Genomic DNA, 26,858 nt, shown 5'->3' with positions numbered 1-26,858 from the left:
GAGTTTAGGATAGTAGTAAAATCTCAGCGAGGACGTTGAATCTCAAAAAAAGTTGAAGACTTTAGGCAAAATCCCACAACTCCAAACCACGGGAAGATATTGAGTATTTAAATGGGCGTGTAGCATGTGTCGCGTTTTAATGCCGTGAAATCGCTTGCCATTACAAGTGGATTGAGCCATAACATTTGGTATCAAAGCGAGTACACTTGGGTTTCGAAAGATAAGACAAATCACAGCGAGAATTCTAAGTCTAAAAAAGGGGGAAGTCCCTTAGGCGAACACTTCACCTTGAGCAAGTTGGTAGTGTCTTACGCCATTTGGCTGGTAACTACGGCACTATCAGCATTTGTGAGAGAAGTGGAAGATATATGTATCAGGAAAATGGAAAATGGAAATTGTTTTTACCTGAATTTTAATGGTTTACGAGTCTGGGAAGAATGAAATATGTGAGTTCGCCATCTTAAAGAGGGCGCTTTAAGAAATGTGTAGGTGTTCTGTAACCACTGCAAAATTGAGATTACGGACTTTCTAAATATGTGGTTTGTTTGTTGCACGCGACAGATTATATGTGCAGTTTTTAACCAGGTGGTATTGAAGCTTTGAGCCTTCATATATCTCCATTATGAATATCTATTGTGATTTGCAAATCAGTTACAATTTGTTATGAGATTTAAAATTATGTTATACAGATGGCAGAGATTATAGAGATGAGTTGATTGGTCGAGAATTTCACCACCGGAGTGTGCAACCTATCTTGCAGCGAGTAATGGTTTCCCGAGAAGCGTTTTTATCTGTCTGAGACTCTGAGTATCATGTTATAAGAAGTTCAAGAACGATCGGATGGCAATGAAGGGAAGGTTTCCAGTTTGGATCTCGGGTGGATTTAAATTGTGGATCAAGAGTCGAGTCTGAAAATCTCGATCAAACTTCGTCTCATGCTTGGTCTTCTGTTTGAATAGTTTTAGTTTCATGTGTTGGTATGTTATGAAAGACGACCTCGAGACATGACGGATCGGTCAATCAATCTTGAAAAAAAACGAGGTGTGGATAAGCAATAACGTTAGACATAAGAAAAACGTAGAGAATGGGAACAAATGCAAACTGAGCCTTCTGAAATAATAATGAAAAATGAAAAACCAAAAAGTAAAGGGACCCGATGGAGATTTCAGGGATTGAACCCGACGTGAATCGAACACGCAACCTTCTGATCTGGAGTCAGACGCGCTACCATTGCGCCACGGATCCTGTGGTAAAATATGCATGTTTTATATATTTGAATATAAAACTTTATTTCTTATGTGGGATGTTGGTAATAAAACATTTTCTGCTGATCACCTTTCCACACCAATTCCAAATTACTTGTCTGCTAACATTCCTATTATATGATTCGCAATAAAATTATAGAGAAGTAATTTGTCTAAATGATATCAGAATAAAATTAGTTATTAAAATTACATATTTTCATTAATAAAATCTAAACTAACTTTAATATATATCTTATTATTTAATTAAAGTTGAAACTCCTTTACTAACTAGTTTTTAATTGATTTCGTGAAATTTTTATTTAAAATTACAATATACATTCATTATATCTTTATTAATATACATTTTTAAAATTTCTTAAAAAGTATCTATTTTTAAATTTTCAATCATATTTTTATCTATATTTTAAAATTTTCATCTAGTATACCACTCTTAATAAAAAAAAAATGGAACAAATCATTGATTTAAAAATAACAAAAATTATATATTAGAAAACAATATGTACCAAGTGACACTAATATATTAGGAAAAATGAAGTACAATAATAAATGATATCGATTGTTTTTAATAATTATGAAGTAATAATTAAGTTGTGAAAATAAGGGGTGCAAATTAAATAACGATGACATATTAGGGGTGCAATTGTGATTCACGAAAACTTTTAGGAGGAGAATAGTAAGAAAATAAACACAGAAAAACGACCAACGGCTCCACTCTACCTCGAGCCGTCCATTAAGAGCCGGCTCCCACACCACGCCACCATCTCTGCTGAAATGAGAAACCCTAGTTCTCTCCGTCTCTTTCAAACACAAACTGTACAGGTCTAAGGTTTCTGATCTTTCCGCCCTTTCAGTCGCAAAATTCAGTTATTCTCCCAGATATTATACCTCTACCTACAGATATACGTAAAAAAAAATTCCGATGGGAGTGTAGTTGGTTTCTAATTCATTTTTCTGATATAGATGAGCATGTATCGAGATCGAGGGGGAGTAGGCTCATCGAAAGCTGGGGATACGTTGGATCGAAAACGAATCAACGATGCTCTGGACAAGCCTCCGGATAAGTCTTCTCCTTCCACCTCTAGAAGCAAAGGTAGTGCGATTACCGTACCTCCTAACTCCGCCGGTAAGAATTTTGACCACCGAGACAACCGCTCCTCCGCCAACATCAACACCACCAAAAAAAAATGCTCCGACGGTAACTTTCGTCTTGGCTGGGACTGAATTTCGTGAATAATTTTGGTGCGGTGGATATTATTTTCTTACTTTTTAAAATTTACTGGAAGTAGTTCAATGACTGGTTATTGTTTTAATCTTTTTGTTGGTTGAAAATATGCTGAATTTATGTGTTGTTTAACATCTTAACCCTGTGTCTAGAAACTGTCGTTGGTGAATGGATGAACCATTTTGCAGTTATTGATATGATCGTGATTGTGTGTATCTCATATATGAAGGTTCGATACGTTTTGACAATGACCTCATGTTGTAGAACGGCATGTGATGCCTTCAACATCATAATTGTACTTACTAGCGTTAATGGTTGTAAAATTAAGGCTCTCACTCTCAAGAGCTGAATTCTCTCAAATTTAAACCCGAAACATGGAGTTACATTGCTGCTTCGATTTGTGGATTTTGGCACAGTAAAATTATGATATGTACGAGGTTGATTTATGTTTGTTAGTCCTAGTCCATGCTATGATGGGAAAAAAGTGCACTGTCTATTTGAAATACATGACTTTAAATGCATAGATCTTACACGTTAATGTAGAATTCGCACATGTTTTGGTGTATCCAATTATATCTGCAATACAAAAGTGTTTCTCCTCATGTGATATATCGTAGGCTCGTAACATCCAGCAGTATACATGCCATATATGGAATGTTTTCTTGTGTAGTTTAGAGAAGGCCAATTTGATATATATCTATAAATAATTGATTGATTATGCCTTCAATTTTTTAACCTAATTGTTGGTATGCCGAACACTTTCAAGGTGACAAGCCTTTGTTTCATTTAACCTAATCTCCCTGTACTTGAATCCAAGTTGCGGAATAACTATGCACTTGTGTCTGCTTTGGTTATTCTTTTCAGCGTGATGTTTTAATACGCACCCGTATGCATAGATATGTTTGTTTTGTTTGCCTATAGTATATACAGAGTTGTAATTGTTAGACAAACCTTAGATTGTGATTCTATGTAAATTTTGCAGAGGAATCTGAAACAGACAGTGAAGAGTCTGATGTCAGTGGTTCTGATGGGGATGATACATCTTGGATTTCATGGTTTTGCAACTTGAGAGGAAATGAGTTCTTTTGTGAAGTTGATGATGATTATATACAAGATGATTTTAATCTCTGTGGATTGAGCAGTCAAGTCCCTTATTACGATTATGCACTTGACCTAATATTGGATGTCGAATCTTCTCATGGTAAGCACTGTAGTTTTTTTGCCGAATGCCGATTTAATATAATATTGCTTTAGTTGATAGTTTGTTTAAGTTGTTTTGTGATTGCCCTTACAACGTCTGTTGTTTTTTAATAAGTGATCATGTTGTCGTATGCTTTTTATTTTCTTTTTCCAAGATGATAAATCAGTGAGAACGACCATTTTTATGTGACCAACAACACAACATTTTTCCACGTACTTTCTACGCTGGACGTGGACAGTTATCCTCATTTCAGCTTATTCTACAAGTCCTTGAAGGATTATAATGAACACATATTTGGTGGACAGTGGTAGTGAGGTAATAATGCCTCTGAGCGAGGATTCCCTTTGTCATAGTATTGTTAGTTATCATCTAGTGTGAGAGCCGAGAGGTGAGTGAGGATAATGTTGCCAAAACCATCTTGTTCTCTGTTGAATTGTCGCTTATCATTGTTTTCGGCACTTTTTCTATCCAATTACTTATTTTCAAAATGTGAGTCTCGGTGTGGTTTGGCTTTTGATGCGGAAGCTTGGGTAACGGGCAAAGAAAACTATAAAACTTATAGAGATTTTTGTCGCAACATTCATATGTAGGTGTACGTATGCCCTCTTCCTATACACAGGTTTCAGAAGTATGTAGTTGCCATAAATCTTTTTTTTTGCTGTGGTATACTCATAGCTACATTGCATCGATTTTTAGTTCTCGTTTACTGCTCACTCTTAAAATGTGAAGAAATGAACTGAAAAATTCTTCAGTATTGTTCGAAAAATTGTCTTTCAGAAGAGATGAATACAATTATTTATACGGCAAGCCCAAGTAACCATACAAGTGTTACTTTAAGCGGAGAAAATGTAAAAAAGTAAAACACGTTTATATCCAACTCTATAACCAACACTTGTTCTTTCCCCTTTTGGTCCATTTTTTAGCTGAGTAATTTTTTTTGTTTTCTGATATAACATTTACAATGATTGTATGTAGGCGATATGTTGAACGAGGAACATAATGAACTGGTTGAATCAGCTGCAGAAATGCTCTATGGACTTGTTCATGTCAGATACGTCTTGACAAGCAAGGGAATGGCTGCAATGGTAAACATCATCGGTCAGATTATGGTTTCTTTTATTGGCTACCCTCTTTATCAGAATTATTCTCACATATGAAACTTGAGCTGAAACTTGAACAGTTAGAAAAGTACAAAAATTATGACTTTGGAAGATGTCCAAGAGTTTATTGCTCTGGACAGCCTTGCCTTCCAGTTGGACAGTCAGACATCCCGCGCTCAAATACTGTGAAGATGTACTGTCCCAAATGTGAAGATATTCACTACCCTCGATCCAAGTACCAGGGCAGTATCCTTCCATTTCGCTATTGCATTTGAGGCCTTGACCCTCTGGTTGATTTGCATGCTAATAACCCTCCCCGTTTACCCACCCACACACAAGTTCATCCAAGTGGCCAGTGTTGCATTATGAATGTTTTTAACACCAAATCAATGGTCAATCTCACAATCGATACGTATATCAAACGCACACACTCCAACTCACGTGCACGCACACACGCACACACACACACACGCACACACAAGAATAGTAAAAGGAATTAACATAGATATTGCTTGATCTAAAGAATCTTGATTGCATCAATATACATCGGATTTGCTAAAATAGATTTGAGGATCAACGGAGTAGACTCGTTTGCCAGTATATGTTACACACTTGCTTGATGGATGATTTCCTTTACCACCAAAGATGTTGATGGAGCCTATTTTGGAACCACATTCCCTAATCTCTTCTTGATGACTTATGGACACCTCAAGCCACAAAATCCTACACAGAGCTATATTCCTAGAGTTTTTGGCTACAAGATTCACATGCCTTGACGCCTTGCTTCCCATCCTTTGCTGCTATCAATCTCTTAATTCTTCTTACAAATGTTCCATAATGGGCTTTGTGGCGTACCAGTGGATTGTGACCAGGTTGGCTTAGATACAGGCAGCATCAATTGCTATTGCTATTGATGGACCAATTTGCTTAAATAACCCGTGGCCATTCCGTCAGGTGAATTCATCGTTTGATTTCAGTTCTCGTCAGTTTTCATTTCTTTTTCTCCCCCTCAATCTCAACGTTGCGGGCTGTTTTATTTACTTCCATTTTTCTGGCGCGTGCATATTTATCAGTATATTTACTTCCATTAGTTCGAAAGTGGCCAATCGATATTTTTAGAATTATTACCTATACTAAATATATTTCTGACTACAAAAATATTTGTCAATGTGTAGTTATCGTTAAAATATATCAACAGAGGAACAGGCTTGTAATTTTGCGTTTGTTTATTTGGTCAGTGGCATGCTGTAAGAAAGTGGAAAATGTGTTTTTTTAAGATATTTTGAGGAAACTTCATTTTTTAAAAATCTCTTAAATATGTGTGTTTTCAAATACCTATGATATGGTCATTTGTTTTAAAAAAAATATTTGACCGAAGTGATTTTTCTATCTACCCGTTTTTTACCTTTTCCAGATGTGATACATGTATGTGACACAGCAGCTACGTGCTTTACGAAAGCAGTTTCATTTACAACAGTTATTCTTAAGTCTTAACATAGTAATACTAATATCATTGTATTAATTATGATAGTTATTTTCTGAGAAAATATTAAGATTATTTTCCAATCAAACTTTGAATTTACTTTTCTGATTTTATCTTATAACCTATATAAAGAATTGGTGTCTTAAAATATGATAATTTGGTAATTTTTCATTTGATATCTATCAAGTTCTGATAATTCTCATACTGTTATGCGGTTAGATAACCCTTGTCGATTTTAAATAATTATCATTTTGTTCAAATTTTATAATAAATAAATGTCGATATATACAATCTTTTTTTTTCAATAAAATTACAAAATTATCCACTCAATGATTATTAATTATAAAAATTGATGAAATAAACAATTGATGAAATAAACGTAACAGTTGTACTAGTGCATCATAATATATCTTGTGGTTACGTCATTTATAAAATAAATAGAGTCGATGAATAATACCCGACAGAAGGGGTCGTCTATCGCTTTATCATCAGGGCTCCTAAAGTCTCCATTATTTCTAACTTACCAGGAGAGGAGGAGTAAAGAGTTTATTAACAAATGAAATTACAGAAATGCTACATTTGAGTTTTAATGTTCGTACGCTGCAAACAAACCGAGCCGATTCATAAACTTTTCGAATTGACTCAAAAAATATTTAATTCATAATTTAACTTATCGAATTCAAGTTGAACTAAAATATGTTTGAACTTTTTTTTAATTCAAAATTGAGCTCAAATTATTTTGTTTGATACTTCACGATCCTCTCGTGAAATTTAGTATTCTACTAATGTATAATATAATTATAAATAAATAAAATTTGAGCATTTTGAGTGCTTATTTTTTTTATCAATAATTCAAATAATTCACTAACATGTTCAAATCTCTTGAGCCAAACTCTAGCTTTCATTCGAATCGAATTCGAACCAAAAGTTCTAAAATTTACGAACTTCGAATTGAGCTCGAAATCAAACAAAAGTAATTCGAGCTTTCAAATTTTCATTATATTCGATTTGTTTACACCTTGTTGAAACCCAACAAGCAAAATGTAACACCAGAATGACCTGAACGGGAATTAAAAAAAAAAAAAGCACGCTATGATTTCATAGTATTTCTCATATCATCTGATCTGTCAATCTTTCTAGCCATGAGAGAGTACACAAGAATTCAGATTGCGAAGGAATGAGTTTTCAGTATTTTCGAGACAAATGCAGTATCACCATACAAATAGTTGTAGCACTCTACCATTCTCATAGCTGTTTTTTTCAGCATCTAAATTACCTCATTGAGGGCCAATGACCATGACAAATATCGGAAAATTTAACTCTCAGTTTGCTCCCTGAGCCTTCTGATGGTGCTCCTAACAGTCACGGCACTAGCAGTGCTGCAAGGTGGGGAGTAATGAGTTTGGGGAACTAAACGTGAATTTATCAGGTTAACATAAAGAATAACTTGACAAATTATTACTTCAAAGTGTAAGCACCGCCAGCTTTCACTTTGCCACAATCCTTGCATCCCCAAATGCCCACTGCCTTCCTCTTCACCGCATACTGTTACAGAGGTATTACACATTCAGAACATGCATAACCAACCAAAATCACCCAGAAAATCAATCATGTTATAAACTGAATTCTTGGTGCATACCTTCCCGCAGAACTCACAAAAGTACTTGCTGTGTTGACTTACTTCCATTTTCTTAATCTGCTTTCTCAAACTTGCACCATAACGGGTACCTGAAATATTATGAAAGAATAATAAAAACCGATCATTACATTAGAAAATAAAAGGTTTCGAGATTGAACATAAAATAAGGACCCAACATATAGTACATTAACAAGCTTAAGCAACTGATGGATTCAAATCTCTGATCTACAAGTTCAAGAAGAAGAATGGTTAACGCCATACCACATAAGGATAATGAAGAATTCACGATCAAATTCAACTTATCACTAGTCACTACCGTCCTCAAAAATCAACATGTTATGAACAAGGAGACTAGCCTCCTAATATCATAGACCAAGAAATCAGTAGCCATTCAAGTCAGAAGAAATGAATCTGAGGCAACAGACTACGACTGGTGGAAGAAGTGCAAATATTATGTCCACTAGTCCAAGGAAAAATACTTTACACAAACACGAATGGGACAAAAGTAATTGTGAGAGAATTGAACTCATAACCTCGAGCCAAGAGCAACTTCAGACAATACAATTCACACACAACTAGACACAAAAGACAGAACAAAGATTGAGAAAAGAAGCAGTTACAAAAGACCTACCATACTTCCCAACAATTCCAACCTTCTTGGTTCTCTTGGCCTGCAGAAAACATAGATTTTATAAATCAATACAATAATTGAAACAATTTACAAATAACATAAAATAAATAGTTAATCAATAAAACTATTACTGAGAACCACGATACTGATATTTAGAATCACAGAATGTACAGTGTTTAGAACAATCAAAATGTAATTCCGAGCATTAAACAAGACAATCAAAATAACGATAAAAACAAAATCAATAGAACAAGTCTAAATCCCAATGTACCAACTCCTATAAAGTATCAACTAAACTTCTGTTCATTATTTTCAACACTTCCATCTACAGATTCTACACAGAGACGAAAAGCACGACTAACCCCCAAAGGATCCGATCACAACCAACATGTTTCGATAAGCAACAACAATATCATCTAGCACCTCAAAATAATGATCAACAGAAAGAAAATAACAGCAGCAGCTATATATGCTTGGAAAAACAACAATTCGAAACCATTTTCCTCCAAAAATCTTTAAAAAATATGAAAATCAAACAGGGCAATCAGATTATGCGTGATCTTTAAATGCTTGAAGGATAGAGAAGCTACCATTGGAGATGAGTCGGGGAAGCGACGGCAAGGAGAAGCAGCTGCAAAAACCCTAGCTGTGCAAAATGATATATGTAAAATGTTTAAAAGCCCATGGGATATTTGGGTTCACTAAAAGCCAAGCCCAATTTCTGGTCCATTATGTTTCTTTCAGTTGCATCATTACCACACCATATGATAAAAATATTAAAAATTTGAATTTTAGACCAATTTTCATTTCTACAAATATATAATTTTTTATTTAAAAAATAAATTACTAAAATTTGGACAACAATTTCGAGAACTTAATATCAGATATTGCAAAAAGTCACCACAAAAGAGTGAAATTCAATATTTTTGTTAATTATAAAAATTCAATCGACAACTATCTTCTCCAATTAGAATCATATGTTAATTTGTATTATTGCCATATATGTTATTCAACAATTAATCTTACAGAAGTTTTAGAATTCAAAAAGGCGTAGTTCAATCATCCCTTCTTTCCTTTTCGGTGAATACCATGCTACCACCTTCCCGGAACGCAAGATTCTCAGAGAGTAATTCAAGCTGTACATCAGATCTTCCAGCTGAGGTCCATGTCTCCCACCCGAAGAGTCGAAGGCGAATTTGGAATCCATTCGAAAAACAATGGGTCCAGCAACCTGTATGATTTTAAACACCATCAATATGTAGCACATCTTTGAAGAATATTAGATCAGCAAACTCCAGACTCCATTTCTATATGAATAAAATGTTGGATGGCAGTCTTGTTTGTAATATGAGACTCAGCCAAAAATGTTTACCTGCTGCTGAAATATTAAATTAAATCTTGGATAAGACCGTGAATTTGGTGATCGATTGCCTTCTGTCCTTCGGCAAAGATTGGACACTGTATTGACCAACGCAAAAGCTGAAGAAATATCCACACGAGCATCTAGTCTGGTGAGGTCTCCAAATCTCTTCGTGAATTTCCCGCGTTGGAAGGTGCAGCAAACTGATCCAAACAAATCAGCAGCAAAACGACCTCTATCCTTAGCCCTTGAAGAATTTATGTCCATGACTTGGGGTGAATCTTTCCCACCAACAAACCAGGCTTCACAAGTACCTCCTAAATGCAAAAGGAGAATAAAGAATGACAAAAGAAGAACTGTGAAATGGTAAAAGGAAACAATTTTTTACCAGGTATCGGAGTAATGAACTCGGGATATAATCATAATCAAAACAAATATATTGCTAAATGATATTAGGATTGAAAAATCATTTAACTGTTATGCTATAACTATGGAAGGATTAAAAATTTCGTTCCAAATAAAACTCATCAGATATCCATGTTTGCATTTAGCATTAATGTTTTGATACACCTTTTAGACTGATCTAGCTATAAAATATAATAGTCGGTGAAGAAGTCCTCCATCCATAATGTGGAAAAATTGTCGGAAATAGAAGCTGTTAGTATGGAAAGTCCAAAGATATTGAACAAAAAAATTGAAGAAAAATAAAAAAATTTACTCACAGCAAATAGACTATATTAAAGTAAGGAAAAATTATAAAACTAGTCGTTATTAGCACATTCTGTGAAGTCTTAAAATTACCCATAATTCCAGACATTGCCGCATGAGGCTCTCTGAGACGAATATCATACGAAGGATGCCAAAATTCGTCTGTTTCTGTCTTTTTTATCACATCCTCCTCTGTTTCTATTTGCCTCCACAAGTCCTTAGACTTCTCATACGAAAAGGCAGCTTTTGCGCATATACCAGGCAATAAAGCTGGGGGTGTTTCACAATCAGCAGAATCCACAGGCTGTGGGAGGCCATTATTTTTATGTATGCCAAAACGGTATCTCAGACCTGACTCAGAGACAAGTGATGAACAGTCCACTGATATAGACTCAGGAACTTCCCAGTATTTTCCTTTACAGTCTATGAACAACTCAGGCCATGCTGCTTCTAAAGTAATATCGTGATCTGGAAGCTGCAATGTTGAGAAAGACAGAGCAAACTTTATGAAGTTAAGCAGATCACTGGACCTAACTCAAGCATTTGATCGAAGGTGTGAAACAAAGAGAAACAGGTTAAATTTTCTGTCTTGGACATAGGTAACTTGTCGTTGGGACTATGAGGGGTTAGAAAACGGTCGATGTGAGAAAGCAATTAAAATGAAGGACAATGGGAGGTGGTCTTGTGAAAGGAGCTACAAAAACAAGTTCAGAACTTTACCTTGTGAAAGAGCATGGCCTTTGTACGCCTTTTCTTCTTCTCACCGTGCTTTTCAGTGCTCAATAGTAAGGATGACGAGGATGTTAGAGTTATCTGTGAGCATAAGCCCACTGCATAGAGTGATTTATCCAGGAAATGCTTCGCAGTTTCCTTGAGCAAAGGCAGATCCCATTCTTCTGAAGCAGAAACTTCAGCTTTAATAGATGATATCAATTTCTTTGGACGGAATTGCCCAATTAACCCAACCCACCTGCAAGAGAAAGTTTCTCTCTGAGAGTTAGTACATGATCAAAACAATCTGCAAATGCAAGATTTGATGCTTCCCATGGTGTTCTAGGTGTCAATTTGGGTGGGTCGGATTGAAGATCAAGAATTACAAAAATTTTCCAACCCGAACCACCAATCCGACTATCCTGGGATAATTTTATTTTATTTGTTAGAACATATTTTTAATTTATTTTAGATATATGATTTTTTGCTATGCAACATTATTTTTAAAAAATAATTAAATAAAATTCGAAACACATAATAAATATTTTAATTTAAACACATAATAACAATTTGAATGGATTTAAATATTAAAATTTAAGAGTAGAAGTTGTCTTAAATATTTAATTAGTCCATAAAAGAAACAATTGTTTAGAACTTCACAAACTAGATATTAAATGATAAATACTTTACAAATAAATATTATATGATAAAAATTCATGAGCCAAAATTTTAAAAATAAATTTCAGTGACACAGATATGTTAAACAATAAAGTTTAATTTTGGAAAATAATTTTAAAACAAAATAAATAATTCATAATATGACTGTGGTATTATCCTATAATTAATAATGAGTTCTTCTAAACAAATATCATTAGTATTTTATGTTAATTGAATTCTTTAATTTTGGACTTAGGCTTTGTGATAGCACCCAAATATATATATATATATAAAGAAACTCAGACTCCTCCAGTTCCTTAACATTAAAACTCAAAATACCTCGCGTCCTCGCCAAAACCCCAACAGCGCCGTCTTCCAGTGTCATAGCAAAAGCAGGAAAGGGGAAGAAATGCTATCATTTTCCATTGATCTCATCCGATTCCTACTGTTTTCAGGTAACTATAATTACTCTTTTGATTTGTTGTGTTATTCGTGTTTGATGATTCTAGGCACTGGGTTTGCTGCTCATTAATTTTATATCCTCAAGTAATGTTACTTCAGTATGAAAATACTCGAATATAATGTTTAGAAATCATTATCCTCAAGTAATGTTACTTTTTAATTAAGCTCAAGGATCTATATTCAATGTCAATTCCACGTTGGTTCGAATACGACGACTTGGGAAAAGTTATACTGATAGTGTTGCAGTGTGGAATTACAAGCATCAGCATTTTAGAACTCAAACAAACTTGGTCATTCTTAATCATATGAATTTGTAATCCATAAAGTTTGTGAACTACAAAATAAAAGGTTTTAACTAATAAAACTTATCACCTACTTCACGGGACTTATAAATAGTTATAACACAATTAGTGTCGTTTAATTTATTGATCGTCGATCTCTTAGTACAGATGTTCGGTCCGATATGTGACATGGTTGTTTAATTTTCTATTATCTGCAAACTTTTATATGAAATTCTGATAGTTAGAAACCTCCAGAATATCACATATGTACCAGATCATTTAATTAACATTGAAGTTCTTCACATTTATGATAGTCACATAAAGCTTGTTCAATTTATTCTAAACAAATATACCTATGTGTATCCAACTAATTCCAAAATATTTAAAATCCACACTCCTAAACCCCTTTTTTCCTTGTAATGTTCCTTTCATAAGGCCAAATCTGAAAGCGTAAGAATACACGAAAATTCTTTAAAAAATAAATCATTCTATGGTAGTTAGTCATGATTCACTGGTTCTCGACTCAAAATATATAAAGATTTAATGAAGAAGGAATTTCTAAACTAAATATAATGAAGAGGAGAGAATTCCTAAATTCAGAAAGTTAAAACTAATATTTTATCTTTTTGTAAAATCACATACCTAAAATAAAGCCATACGTAAGACTCTGTCAGCTTAACACCATTTTGTTAACAAGTTTTAAAGACTATTCTAAATCAAAAAAACGCTCAAAAGTTCAGGTGCTATGTAAAGTCAATACTCAATATTATAAATCTCAACTTATTGAATTCTCGCGAGTATAAATGAAATATTATCAGACTAACATAAAATTATAGAACAACATACTTTAAATTAAAATTCAGTTGTCCTACCAGTTTTTTACAAGAAAATAAAACAATTAAAGCAAGCAAGAGCAAGAATGCACATAAATTCAAGCACATGCGCATAGCAAATCATATGTCTCTCGATTCAAAACTTAGCTCCACTGTTCTAAATCCTAGATCGCTCGCCACAACTCTCTCTTGGTCATAACTTAATTCTAAAATCCACAGAAGATCTTAAAATCTACTCTCTTATACCAAAATGTAAGGCTCAGATTTTCTCACTCGATTCGCATGCAATAATTAATAAAGATAGCCAACTAGTTAAAAAATACAGTCTGTATTCAGAATTTAACTATAATAGGATGGGCTCACTTAGAAATACAACTATATTTTTTAACTACTTGACTATCTTTATTAATTATTGCATGCATGTGATTCGAGTGAAAAAAATATGGGCCTCACAAAAATACACAAACTAAATGTAAAATCAGTATAAAGAACCCCAGGGAGTCATGGATCAGAGAACTTCGGCGCATTCGTTAACAGTTGTAACTATGGGAAATCTCTTTGTACGAAGACATTTGGCAATCATGGAATTCTCTAAGATGTAGGATTACAAAATTCAAATCAGTAATCATAGTTATTCAGGCCAAAATGTGTCTATGCTACTGGCTGTGTAAAGATAATCGGCAGGAGGATGGTTTTCCCTTCTAAACTATAAATATAAATCATATGTTTGAAGTGTAAGTGGTTTGGTTCATCTTTGATTTCTTTCAGCACATAGCTATTTCGGTTTACAATGACTGAATAGGGCTCAAAAACATTAAAGCAGATTTTAGTAGCATATCTAATGAAACAATAACGGAATTTGTGCTTTACCACATATCAGGGGCATGTGTACATGAGAAGCCTAGCGATTATAGATGCTTTCCCTGATCAAGACCATGGCTCCATGAGACATTTCACAGCAACAAATAAAGGGATATCAACAAACACGACAAGATAAACAAAATGCACATTAGTCATTACGATTACACACGCATGCCAACAAAGGTTCTCAGAATTTTACCAATTGCCAAAAACTGCTTTGCCCAGAAGTGACTGCAGTGCAAACGAGCCCAATTCCTTCTGATTAGCAGAGGGAGAAAAGGAAGGAATGATTCCTAGAGGGAACCCATTTCCCAACAAAGATAACTGCTGAATTCTGAGAGCTCTACTGGCTCTTGCACCGTCAATCGGCGCAGAATCCCCTGGAACAGCTCTTGAGACACCATCAAGAGCTTGAGGAGTCGAAATGTTCAGGTCCCAGAAAGCCGAGTCCATCGCTGTTCTTAGATTCGCCATTTTCTATGGAATTTTTCAGGCCGGCCGATCCTTCTGTTTTGATACGAACGACTGTTCCTTATCCGGGAGTGTGAAGTGGGTTTTTGGATGAGAATCGAGCGCGGGGGTTTTGAGTTTATATCCCCAAGACAACTATCTACTCTAAAGAGTGAACCCCACACCCGAGGTCCCACACAGAGCCGCCCCAAGCTCCGGCGTGAAGGGAGGTAAATCAAGATTATGCACCGATAGCAGGTATCCAGACGAGAGGTTGACTGGAGCAATTCATCATCACATCGGTGGCATTCAATACTTGGGAGTTGTATATATGGGCTTGGACAATCCTCCCCCTTGAGCTAGCTTTTGGGGTTGAGTTAGGTCCAAGTTCCAATCTTAACATGGTATCAGAGCCCGGGTTTCACCGTTATGTGTTGGACTGCCTATAATTAGGCCACCCGTTCTGCCCATAATTGGGTCATTTGTAAACTTCACGCTCCAGATGTTCATTCCTGGACGTGAGAGGGGTGTGTTAAATGTCCCACATCGGTTAGATAATTAACCTTTGAGTGGCATATATTGGCTTGGACAATCCTCCCCCCTTGAGCTAGCTGTTGGGGTTGAGTTAGGTCCAAGTTCCAATCTTAACATGGTATCAGAGCCCAGGTTCCACCGTTGTGTGTTGGACCGCCTATAATTAGGCCACCCGTTCTGCCCATAATTGGGTCATTTGTAAACTCCACGCTCCAGATGTTCATTCCTGGACGTGAGAGAGGTGTGTTTGCCCATAATTGAGACACCCGTTCTGCCCATAATTGGGTCATTTGTAAACTTCACGCTCCAGATGTTCATTCCTGGGCGTGAGGGGGTGTGTTAGTTGTCCCACATCGGTGGCATTCAATACTTGGGAGTTGTATATATGGGCTTGGACAATCCTCCCCCCTTGAGCTAGCTTTTGGGGTTGAGTTAGGTCCAAGTTCCAATCTTAACATCCGTGAGACCGTCTCACATAAGTTTTTGCCAATAAATTAAGTGCCGTATTAAAATTCACGTTTAATATATTACATACATTGCCAAATAATGCCATTGCTTGCGTTTCTCCGTGTCTCCTCTTACCACGATTCCACCAAACATGCCAAAATTAAGATATGCCACATATTACGTCAAGGGAGTGCAACTTGATAAATATTTTGGAACACATTATATTTTTTCACTCAAATATACTTTTATTTAGGATTGAATTTGGAGAATAAAAGTCTTTTTTAAGAAAATGTTTTAAATTATTTTTTTTAAATAGTACTGTCTAGTTGTGTTTTTACAATTATTTTAAGTTCTTAAAAAACTAAGGTTATAGGGTTGAGAGAAGCTATAAATAGAGAATCATATTTTTTTTGTCGTGTAATTTACATATTTTCATTTTTGGTCTAGTTATTGGTCAATTTTCGATCTTCGTATAACATTACTTTGCACTTTTTTCCTTCCAATATTAGTCATTTTTCAACTGAATATTGATGTAGCATCCAAAAATGATGAAGTGACACCAATAAATATTGATATGGTATGGATCAGGTACATTTGTGTAGAAACTCACGGCATAAAAAAAATATCCACCACCATTTAATTATTTAGTTATTAGGGATGAAGTAATGATAGCTTTAAAGATTTGAGAAACCATGCTTTATTATTACTATTTTGAGTAAAGAAACCCATGCTTTAGGTATGGAAACATGTAATGTTATAGTCCACATTGTGTGTTCAGCATCAACATGGCTTGGTAGATGCTTACAAGCAAGAAATATTAGAGGGTCCTAACAAATTATGTAATTCCTGTTGATGGATGCTCTTTTAGTTAAATTTGGAGAACATTGACTAATATAATTGACATAAAAGTAGTTTACCACAAGCTTATTTTTAAAGTAAGCGATCAATATAGATTTATTCGATAATAGCCTTCGGGTAATTCCCTAAGGCTTGATTTAGTGACATGTAATATGTCATATATGGTTTTTCACGTTGTACGATGTATGACTTCACGTGAAAAATCAAGTGTGGTATATTGTATGACATTGGATCAACTCAATATCCTAAAGAGTAAGATTGTGTTCAACTAGACCAAAAAAATATTCTTGAAATATTCATTTTTTTTATATCAAATCAAAAACACGTCTTATTTACTACTAAGGGGTGTCCGAGTTGGTTAGGTGAGAGCTTGACTATTGTGATGAGTTTGATTTTCATTATCAACATCATTTCGAACGTTGTTCGATATCGTAATATGACTTATCTCACTAACGTGGTTTACAGTCTATTGTATTAATTTGGAGATTTATTCAATACACACCAAAAGATGACGACAGAGAATTCTCACGTGATCGAAAAAGTGTATTTTGTTTTAGTAATTATCGAGGATTTAAATATTGAAATAACACCAGTTAATTATCTGTTGATTAAAAAAAGTCACAATAGAGCCTGCCTTAAAGTTTCAAGGATTTGTTTGTCAGAATCCTAAGATGTTATTCATAATTTCTTCAAACGATTTTGTTGAGCTGGAATAAGTATAAATATGTTACCCGGCAACACATGTTTAACCTATGCCCATTATGGGATTTATTTTGAGTTTTTATTGCCATTTTTTTTCAGAATTTTAGAAAGAGTTTTGAGTTGCTTCTCAAAATAATTTGACACACACACACACACTAGGATGGAATACATCAACATCAGCACCAAAACAAATTTAAACCACAAAATATAAGCTGGACCGTGACTGTGGAAAAAGAGTATTGTTGGGTTACATTTCTAAGGGAAATAAGACAAATAATTCAATTACATATATAATCTAAAAAAAATTAAAAGTAAGTACAATAAAGCAGATATTCTGATTTATTTGTCTGATTTTTGTCCCAACTCAAGAATCTTGAAATATCTTATAATTAGCAATATTACTTTAAAAAAAAAACATGACACACCTAAAACCTACGCAATTTTAAATACTATTTAGTATATTATCGATTTATCCATATTGTATTTAAAAAAAATAAAGAAAAGAAAAGAAAAGAGGACTATAAGAAAAAATAGTACTTTAATACTTTTTGGTTTTCTAAAAGCCACTTATCCTTAGAAAATTTATTTCTTGGGAAAAAAAATTTCTAATTAAAAACCCACTATACATAATTTTACATAAAATCCATAAATTATTTTTCTAAAAAAATTAATATTTCAACTTTTAAAATTCAAAAATTAAAATTAACTAATTGCAATAATTTCACGCAAGTTCAGCTCCTAATTGTAATTTTATATTTAAGTGTATGACGTGTATCGATAAGCCCGCTGCTCTATATATATACAAACAATCTCACGCAACAATGCAAGTGAGTAGATAACAAGAAATAATCACCAAGGAAAAAAAGCCACTACAACACAAAGGAAAATATGAAGATTTTCATCTCAATCACATCTTCAACCCTCTTCCTCGCATTCCTGATCACAATCCATGCCGCAAAATCCCAGAATTTAATCCACTCGGCATGCCAAACCTCCTCCAAAAACGACCCGAACATCAACTACAGTTTCTGCAAAACTTCCCTGCAGGCAGCCCCCGCCAGCCAATGCGCTGCCCTGCAAGGCCTCGGCATGATCTCCATCCGGCTCGTCCGGTACAACGTCACCGATACACGTTGCAACATCAAACAGTTGCTGAAGAACAAGAAATGGGATCCTTATGTGAGGCAGTGTTTGAATGATTGCTTTGATCTTTACTCGGATGCCATTCCCACCGTCAAACTGGCCATGAAATATTACAACAGAAAGCGTTTCGACGACGCTAATATCCAGATAAGTTCGATCATGGATGCCGCGACGACCTGTGAGGATGGGTTTGGGGAGAAGGAAGGTGTAGTTTCGCCATTGACGAAGAGGAATAAGGATTCGTTTCAGCTTTCGGCGGTGGCGCTTTCGGTTATGCGTATCATTCAAGCGGGTTCTTCGGATTGAACCAACTGCGCAACAGCAATACGAGGATGGATTTTATCATTACGATATATCAAATCATCATTTTTCGTAGATATTTGTATCAAAAAGTTGTTTTGTCATTAAAAAAAAATTATATTTTTAATACCTGGAAAATAAGTCAGTCTACCTATTCTCTTACCATGAATTTCTGGTGTTTAATATTTTTTTAATTTAATTTATTGGTGTTGATTTATTTGTGTAATATAAGTGAAAATTCAAGTAAGCAATATATATCTACAGAGAAAAAATTGAAGACTTTGGAATAGGAGTGGGTCTCATGTGAGACGGGTCAACTCTACTCATATTCACAATATAAAGTAATATTCTTAGCATAAAAAATAATACTTTTTCATGGATAACCAAAATAAGATATCCGTCTCACAAATACGACCCGTGAGACCGTCCCACATAAGTTTTTTGCCTTGGAATAAAGAAATCTTCTCGCAAATAAAATTTGAAAATTATATTGAAAAACAGACTGGAATTTGTTGGTGGAATATTTTTGTAATGATATGATTTTAATTATTATACATGGCGATGCAATCAATGAAGCGGCCTTGGACATTAATCCATAGCTAGTTACTTTAATTTTCTTGAGAAATAATCCAATGGAAGAGTGGCTTCTAATCTATCGGGCGTGTCAAACTAATCATTAACAATAATTTTTTCTCGTAAAATTAAATATAATAATTTTTTACGAGGAAACGAAAATAGTATAATTTTAATTAAAAAAAATTATTATATATATGAGGATTTTCTTGTCAAAATTAACAAGAAAAATTTTCCGTTTGCAAATTTATAGTTCAATAATAACCTATCTTTCCGAAAAGTTCAGTTCAAAATTATCTTTGAGTGAAAATAGTTTACTTAGAAAACGCCATCTTCCGAAGGGTGAGTGACTGAGCTCTCTTGTTTTGTCACTGTAAGAGACGGAGCCAAGGGAAGGGATGAGGACCGCATCCCCTCGGCTTGGCTCGGCTCGGCCCCGCCCCGCCCCAACCACCTCCCTCGAGTTTTTTTGTAGATGTTTTTTTTATCTGAAATATTTATATATTTGTTCTGTATCTTTAAGTTCATCTACGTACCAAAATATTTAACGAAACATATTTTATTTCAATAATTAAACTACTCTTTGATAACAATTTTTTCATTTTTATAATAGTTTTACAAATAAAAATAATAAATAAATAAAATAAAACGGTAAAAAACAATATAACTCTTCAACCAATTTACCAAATTATCTAATATTTATATCACTTGTTTCTATGTGTATTCTCTCGTTGGTGCTCTTCGAACTTTTGTCTTCTAGTTTTCTAAGGTGCTAACATTTTTTTTAAATATCTCACTTCATTTATTTTCATGAAAATTATTAAATTACTAATATTGAAAACGTTTACGAGTTTGAGTAGAACATAATTTAAAATTAAAATAGTTAATCAGAATAAATAAATGAATAATTTTTTTTTTTTTATATACTCTAATTTTTATATTCTCAATTGGAGTGCACTTATTAAAATACTATTATTTTTACTCAAACTTGAATATGGTAAAGTATGTCATGGATAAAATACCGAGAACTTTTGTATTATATCTTATAGCTCATTTGTCTGGACAATTTATTTCAAAACTAAAGTTTTATTTTCTTATTTTACTAAATTATTTTTTTATAATTTTGTTTTTTCATCGACTTCTATATTTTCTATAAATAATAGTTTTAAAACAAAATTTTGCCCCCCTTAACCGAATATTTTGGTTCCGTCGCTGGTCCCTCTTCTCTTGGCTAGCATGTTATATTTGAAATGTTGCACAAATCATTACGTTTTTTTTTTTTTTGACAGAAAATCATTACGTTAAATTATATATAATGTAAGATTAATTAATATTTTTGAAAATTATAGTGAATAGAATTTATAAAATAAAATAACAAAAAAATTTAAATCATTAGAACTTATTCATTACCTAATCGAAACTCCTAACATACTTTCAATTGTAGGACACAACCTCTTACCAAAAACTATAGTTAGTGGTAATGATGTAGTTCAATTCTTACTTTGATATTTTTTCTTTTTTTACTTAGTTTTTTAATTAATATATAAAATTATAGTGTAGTCAGTCATAATTTCTTATAATTATATTTTGATAATTATTTAAATATAAATTAAATAAATTATAAAAAAATATTGTATAAACAGGATTGGTGCACTAGTATTAATGACTTCAGTTCACAAGCGCGTATGCTAAAGCCCACGCGTTTCGAAAAACCCAAACGCGCAAACAGTCGAGTCCTACAAATTTATACATATCGGATCCAATTCCGCGGCTGATCTCCAATTATTTTCCGTCAACATCGTGATTCTTCCGTCGATCCTATTTCGGCAATCTGATCCAGTTTATGATTCAATCGACCTAAAATCAACTCCATGGCTCGGGTTTCGGCTTTAGCAAAGTACAAGTTAGTATTTTTGGGAGATCAATCTGTTGGAAAAACGAGCATCATTACTCGGTTCATGTACGATAAATTCGATAATACTTATCAGGTGAGGGAAGCGTCGATTTATTTGAATTTTAACTTGTTTTAAAAAAGCTAGAGCTTTGAAGATCTGATTCAATTGGCATTTGCAATCAGATTACCTTTTCATCAGTTTTAATGGTAATGTCATTATCACTCTATGTTCTTATGTTTTTGGCATTGACCCAGATGAGTTTGCGGCGCCTTAGTTTGAAATTTCAAATTTTCTTTTCATTTTCTAGTGTTTAATAACTGGTTATAGCAAATATATTATTTCACTAGTATTTGAAGTGCTATCAAATTTTGTAAAATCTAGCTAATTTGGCTTTTGTAGATGCCATGAGTTTGCTGGTTTGAATTTTTTTGAGGTATGATTTGAAGAAGTCGTTGCCTCATCGCCACAAGTGTATCCAAATAGCCATAATATGGGAGACAAGTTCTAGTTGTTTGTTTATTAGATGCCATTTCTCATGCTTAGATTCAAATGCTTTTTGGATATAGGACAAGACAAGATTTCAATTCCAAATGACGATCTAATACGTTTGAACTAGCTCTCCATAATTTATTGAGCATAGACATGCGGACAGGGAAAAACAATGTTGTTTACTTTTGAGAAGTTTATGGCCATGACAACCTACTTTCAATGGATTTCATTAATTCATCTTTATCCAACACATACACTTTAATTTAGACTTAAATCTTAATGTAAAATACAAGCCCGATGGTTATGGTAGCTCTTGCTCCAGTCTTCCATTTTATTTTATTGATTCCTATTGAGAGAGCTAACGTTGAAATATAAGTCTGAGAGGAGAGCACAAACCGAAAGTTAAATATTAGAGTAAAATATTAGGCATGGGAGCAGGCAACCTTTCTTTTTCTTCCTTTAAATAAATGTTTGAGAACCTTTAAACTTTACACCTTCACAATTTGTTTAGAAGCCATATTAGTGTTGTCACACAATTTCAAGATTGATTATTTCTGGAGAACTAAGATTTGATTGTTGAATTACAACCAATGATTTAGAAATGTGACACGGATCACTGTTAAATTTATTAATCTTGTGATGATTCTCTGAGTGCCAATATGGAAGACCCTATATCTATAATTTATTTGGTGCAATACCTGTTTTTTGCTCTAGTTGTTAGTCGTCCCATAATCCCCCTTTCTAAAATTCATTAAAAATAAAATAAATAAATAAATAAAAACTCACATCTATATTGTTTTTTGCTTTTGTCTAGGCTACTATAGGTATTGATTTTCTATCGAAGACTATGTATCTCGAAGATCGAACCGTACGCTTGCAACTGTGGTAAGATGTTTTTATTCTTTACTGGTCTCTTAACAAGATCACATTATTATAAATTGACTCTTTGCCACTTAGGAGTTAGAAAAAAAAATCATCATTACATGTACTACTTTGTTTAGGTCTGCAGATTAATCTACATATTATTTATTTAATCTGGATGGATAATCATGTCGTTGTCTGGCTTGTTTAGGGATACTGCAGGACAAGAAAGATTTAGGAGCCTCATTCCGAGCTACATAAGGGACTCCTCTGTTGCAGTTATAGTATTTGATGTTGCAAGTATGGTGTTCTATTACCTCTTTGTAATAATGGCTTGTCTAATACCTGTGATTCTTGGCTTGTGATGATGTGTGCATATATATTATATTTTTAATATACAATAAAATTCTCAGTATAGTTGATTTACATGTAAAATGTAATTGTCAAAGTACTTTTTTCCCCATCAAATGTTATGTTGAGCTTTTATATTACTATGTTTTATTTTCACCAGAAACAAGGTTATATAGGGAGGGCTATTTGGGGAAAATTGTTACATTTTGGATACCAAATACAATTGTTGTACCTGTACGGTCCTTCATTTAACAATATAGCATAGATTTTAAGAATTGCTATATGCGTGTCGTAGAAATGTTTTTTTTTTATGTCCGACAGTTCTTTGTGATCCTTCTCTCTTCTAGTTCGTTATGTGTAATATAGCTGCACTTTTCTGATAATGATGATTATTTACCATCTATCAGGCAGACAGTCATTTCTTAACACTTCAAAATGGATTGACGAGGTTCGCACTGAGAGAGGAAGTGATGTTATCATTGTGGTGGTCGGTAACAAAACTGACCTGGTGGATAAAAGGTAAAGCCGTGTCTGCATTTTTCTCTTCTGTAATTGTTGTTTTTCCTTATATATTATTATTATATAGATTTATCCATTCAGATTATCATGCCTATTTTATTTTATTACTCTTGATAAAGTGTTATTTTTGGAATAACAGTTTTATTGTTTCACACTACAAAGGGTCTCGAAATGTTAATCTAATTAGCTGCAGTGTATATGTTGAAATTTTAACTCCTCTAGGAAATCGACTGTCTTTGGCGTATTATATTTGATCATAAATCAGGTTTATGGCCTCCTATCTGACTCTCTGTTAACAGCTGGTTTATTCATTTTCTTGAAAATTTTATATAACGTTTTGATCCTTTAGAAATCATGACAAACTTTGTAACTATTCATGCTGTGGACTTGCTCATGGAGCGCTGGAAAGTTTGATGCGGTGCTAAGTCTTGGACATCCAAATCATTTTTAGTGACGTGTGGTCTTAATAGTACTGAAGGCTGATTATATAAAGGTGCAAAGCAACAATGGTACTTGGAAAATTTGTTACTCGTGCTTTGGTTGAGTTTTTGGTTCCAATTGAAAAATTCGATATGTGTGTGGCATATGTCAAACACTGTAGTGAAGTCATCCATTATCTTTTGTGCTCTTTATTGTATTCCATTACCTTACACCTTTCTCAAAATAAGCTAGAAGCAAAGAACCATCAGAAAATATGGATGCTTTATTCTCGACTACCATTTACAAACAAGAGTCCGTCATTGGGTGGTGGGTTTGGGCAAGGAAGCAGTCAAGTGAAAGGCGGTTTAGTGAAAACCAATTGAATATGAGGCGGTGATCATGTTATAGCTCAAAATTTCATTGCGGTCAATTTTCCACTAGCGTTGACTGGTTGAGTACTTTCAAGATTTTACCTTTTTTACAATGCAATTGTAAGCAAGTGAAGGTACCAGTCAACTGGAAGGCGGTTTGGTGTCCGGAAAACGAATTGAATATGGGGCTGTGATCGTGGTTATAGCTCATAATGTCACTGTGGTTAGTGTTGCTATTGGGCTGAGTACCTTCAAGAGTTTAAAATGCAACCATAAGCAGGTGGCTATTGACTGACTACCCACAAATCACAATAGCGCACCACACTCTAATGCATCAAAAAGAAATAAGTTTCGCTGCACCCCAAATTCGTCAACTGTTTGTTCAGACCATTTTTCAAACCCCTTGGATGCAGTAGAAAACCTGTCAACGTGAAATCTCGAAATAGTGTACCTACTCAAGCACAGGCTAAACGCCTGATAAGATTATTCAAGAAGAAAAACATTGCAAAGTGAGATTCACTTACCCAATTACTCTGGTGGTGTTTCACTTTGAGTGATTTAGTAAATTCCTGGAGGATCATGGTATGGATTGGGGTTGAACAGAGCAAGAGAAAGTTGGAGTAGTGCATTTGGTGTGAAAAGCGAGGAATAATTGGAAAATTGCGAGAAAGCAGAGTGGCGAATGCAAGAAGAAATCAAATTGTTTTTATGAACCAATTTTACCCTAAAAAAATATTTTTGATACTGTGTCTCTCGCTGGACAATTATTCTAGTGTTTTTTTTAAAAAAAATTAGAGTTTATGAGTCAAACACTATGCCACACACAGGACAGACATTTGCACGATTTTCACTCTGTTAATTTGCATTCCCAAATGGAAAAGATGTGATTGAATTCCCCCTACAGGTGTGCAGTTGGAATAGGTCTTGTTAAAATAATCACACTCCGGCTTGACTATATTTTACGCTTCATGTGGCAATACTTGGATTAATTTACATTGAAATATTTTTATTCAATATCACTCCCATCTGTCATTTAATCCCCGTAGCAAACGTAACTTCAGTTTGTTATTCGAAAAATAATCATTTTGCTCTAATATATACATCACATGGTACCTATTTCCAGGCAAGTTTCAATAGAGGAAGGAGAAGCCAAAGCTCGTGACCTTAATGTCATGTTTATTGAAACTAGCGCAAAAGCTGGCTTCAACATAAAGGTGAATTGTAAACCATTTTTCTTCAGATCATAAATAACTTCAGACGATATTTACACCTTCCTGCTATATCAGGCGCTGTTCAGGAAGATTGCCGCAGCCTTGCCTGGGATGGAAACTCTATCATCCACTAAGCAAGAAGACATGGTTGATGTCAACCTCAAATCTAGCAACGCAAATGCATCTCTTTCGCAACAGCAGTCCGGAGGATGTGCCTGTTGATATCACAAACGGAATTTCTATGTTAAGTACGTTGTCATATTTTATTTGTTGGTTAATTATTATGTAAAGTTCTTTCTACATCGAATTTTGTCTGTGAATGTATGGATATTTCAATTCATTGGATTCAGTAAAGTGTCTTAAGCGGTATTCCTTTTAATTCATGTGTACTTTATGTTATGAAAACCAAAGTTGTACGATGAAGCAAGATCTGTCCACTTTATTTAAAAACTTGTAAAAAGATTGCTTCAACTTATGGATTTATGTGGGCTATTCCTTTGCTCTTGGAACAGTGAGACTGCCAGTCGTTAAAGTTTGTAGCAGAACTGATCGAGTGTAGTATGAAAATAAGAATCTATTCTATTTTGAATATTACCGATCTCTTCTTTAACAAAAGTTTAAAATTTGCTTGTAAAATTGTACTTGGTAAAATGAGAAACTTTATTACGGTATACATGGTCTGATAAGATTGTGCAATTATTTCCTGTAGGTTAAATTTTTAACCACCGCAGATTAATATTTGATATGACATTAAAATGAAGATGTTTGTTTTCATTTCCGGTTCTTATTCTTATGTTTGCAAAAAACTTTTCTATTTAATAATATTAAATTATTATTATATATTTTTTAATAAGATATATGTTTAGATATTAGGCAAACTAAATAACAGTTGTTTCATAATAACTATAGAGCATCAATAATTATTATTTTGTTATTTAAAAAAGAATAATAATTACAATAAAAAGGAAAAATTATATTTTTATCATAAAATTTTGTTATTTTGAGATTTGGTTTGCTGAATTATTATATTTCAGTTGTAGCCATGTATTTTCATATGTTTGAGAATTTTTAGTCTTTTTTTATCATTATTATACATATCAACATCACATAAGTGCTACATAGGAAAAAATGAGTAAAATTATCAAAAAACAAAGATAATGGCCTAAATATGAAATTTGACAAAATAGAAAACTAAAATCGCAAAACACAAACATACAAAGGAAAAAAAACATTTTTCCCTAATAAATTAATAATAATAACGACACTTTTGAGTAGTTTTTATTTTAATTTTACTTGTTGAAAAATGATTAGATTGTTAAA

At 33.8% G+C, this 26,858-nt stretch overlaps 5 protein-coding genes and 1 non-coding gene across 8 annotated transcripts; 3 read left to right on the top strand and 3 right to left on the bottom strand.

The window, feature by feature from the left end:
- Positions 1-1,173: 1,173 nt before the first annotated feature.
- On the bottom strand, positions 1,174-1,245 carry TRNAW-CCA (transfer RNA tryptophan (anticodon CCA)). Its single transcript has one exon. It is a non-coding gene; the product is annotated as a tRNA-Trp (tRNA).
- Positions 1,246-1,954: 709 nt separating this feature from the next.
- On the top strand, positions 1,955-5,875 carry LOC140838459 (casein kinase II subunit beta-1-like). Its single transcript, XM_073204780.1, has 5 exons — positions 1,955-2,460; positions 3,470-3,688; positions 4,664-4,773; positions 4,869-5,034; positions 5,434-5,875. The coding sequence occupies exons 1-5, from the start codon at positions 2,226-2,228 to the stop codon at positions 5,562-5,564; spliced, it is 861 nt and encodes a 286-aa protein (XP_073060881.1). The 5' UTR covers positions 1,955-2,225; the 3' UTR covers positions 5,565-5,875.
- Positions 5,876-7,364: 1,489 nt separating this feature from the next.
- LOC140838454 (large ribosomal subunit protein eL43) lies at positions 7,365-9,316 on the bottom strand. Its single transcript, XM_073204767.1, has 5 exons — positions 9,132-9,316; positions 8,542-8,581; positions 7,911-7,999; positions 7,734-7,816; positions 7,365-7,650 (listed from the first exon to the last, which is right to left on the bottom strand). Exons 1-5 carry the CDS (start codon positions 9,132-9,134, stop codon positions 7,587-7,589), a joined length of 279 nt encoding a protein of 92 aa, XP_073060868.1. The 5' UTR covers positions 9,135-9,316; the 3' UTR covers positions 7,365-7,586.
- A 167-nt stretch (positions 9,317-9,483) lies between these two features.
- Positions 9,484-15,028, bottom strand: LOC140838438 (protein TRIGALACTOSYLDIACYLGLYCEROL 4, chloroplastic-like). Of its 3 annotated transcripts, none has more exons than XM_073204744.1 (6): positions 14,614-14,751; positions 14,424-14,492; positions 11,330-11,579; positions 10,703-11,084; positions 9,914-10,218; positions 9,484-9,772 (listed from the first exon to the last, which is right to left on the bottom strand). In XM_073204744.1, exons 2-6 carry the CDS (start codon positions 14,426-14,428, stop codon positions 9,575-9,577), a joined length of 1,140 nt encoding a protein of 379 aa, XP_073060845.1. In that variant the 5' UTR covers positions 14,429-14,492; positions 14,614-14,751; the 3' UTR covers positions 9,484-9,574. The 3 variants fall into 3 exon arrangements, with proteins under 3 accessions (XP_073060845.1, XP_073060854.1, XP_073060836.1); XM_073204753.1 differs by having other exon boundaries at positions 14,424-14,476; XM_073204735.1 differs by lacking the exon at positions 14,424-14,492 and having other exon boundaries at positions 14,614-15,028.
- A 3,195-nt stretch (positions 15,029-18,223) lies between these two features.
- Positions 18,224-19,010, top strand: LOC140813692 (putative invertase inhibitor). The gene has a single exon (XM_073172335.1). The coding sequence runs from the start codon at positions 18,294-18,296 to the stop codon at positions 18,852-18,854; it is 561 nt and encodes a 186-aa protein (XP_073028436.1). The 5' UTR covers positions 18,224-18,293; the 3' UTR covers positions 18,855-19,010.
- Positions 19,011-21,104: 2,094 nt separating this feature from the next.
- Positions 21,105-25,915, top strand: LOC140838428 (ras-related protein RABH1b). The gene is made up of 6 exons (XM_073204723.1): positions 21,105-21,409; positions 22,620-22,690; positions 22,878-22,966; positions 23,425-23,536; positions 25,451-25,541; positions 25,614-25,915. Exons 1-6 carry the CDS (start codon positions 21,293-21,295, stop codon positions 25,758-25,760), a joined length of 627 nt encoding a protein of 208 aa, XP_073060824.1. The 5' UTR covers positions 21,105-21,292; the 3' UTR covers positions 25,761-25,915.
- The last annotated feature ends 943 nt before the right edge of the window (positions 25,916-26,858 follow it).

This window comes from Primulina eburnea, chromosome 1 (genome assembly GCF_022965805.1).
Source record: "Primulina eburnea isolate SZY01 chromosome 1, ASM2296580v1, whole genome shotgun sequence".
NCBI lineage: Eukaryota > Viridiplantae > Streptophyta > Magnoliopsida > Lamiales > Gesneriaceae > Primulina > Primulina eburnea.
Note: the sequence above shows the minus strand (reverse complement) of the source record. Positions and strands in the feature narration are given on the sequence as shown.

Coding starts and splice junctions, on each gene's coding strand:
- LOC140838459 (XM_073204780.1), top strand. CDS start 2,226: ATGAGCATGTATCGAGATCGAGGGGGAGTAGGCTCATCGAAAGCTGGG. Junction 2,461..3,469: donor CAAAAAAAAATGCTCCGACG/GTAACTTTCGTC, acceptor TAAATTTTGCAG/AGGAATCTGAAACAGACAGT. Junction 3,689..4,663: donor GGATGTCGAATCTTCTCATG/GTAAGCACTGTA, acceptor GATTGTATGTAG/GCGATATGTTGAACGAGGAA.
- LOC140838454 (XM_073204767.1), bottom strand. Junction 7,817..7,910: donor TTTGTGAGTTCTGCGGGAAG/GTATGCACCAAG, acceptor CCTCTGTAACAG/TATGCGGTGAAGAGGAAGGC. Junction 7,651..7,733: donor GGCGGTGCTTACACTTTGAA/GTAATAATTTGT, acceptor CCCACCTTGCAG/CACTGCTAGTGCCGTGACTG.
- LOC140813692 (XM_073172335.1), top strand. CDS start 18,294: ATGAAGATTTTCATCTCAATCACATCTTCAACCCTCTTCCTCGCATTC.
- LOC140838428 (XM_073204723.1), top strand. CDS start 21,293: ATGGCTCGGGTTTCGGCTTTAGCAAAGTACAAGTTAGTATTTTTGGGA. Junction 21,410..22,619: donor AATTCGATAATACTTATCAG/GTGAGGGAAGCG, acceptor GCTTTTGTCTAG/GCTACTATAGGTATTGATTT. Junction 22,691..22,877: donor ACCGTACGCTTGCAACTGTG/GTAAGATGTTTT, acceptor TGGCTTGTTTAG/GGATACTGCAGGACAAGAAA.
- LOC140838438 (XM_073204735.1), bottom strand. CDS start 14,888: ATGGCGAATCTAAGAACAGCGATGGACTCGGCTTTCTGGGACCTGAAC. Junction 11,580..14,613: donor AAAGCAGTTTTTGGCAATTG/GTAAAATTCTGA, acceptor TTTCTCTTGCAG/GTGGGTTGGGTTAATTGGGC. Junction 9,773..9,913: donor ATTTAATATTTCAGCAGCAG/GTAAACATTTTT, acceptor AAAATCATACAG/GTTGCTGGACCCATTGTTTT.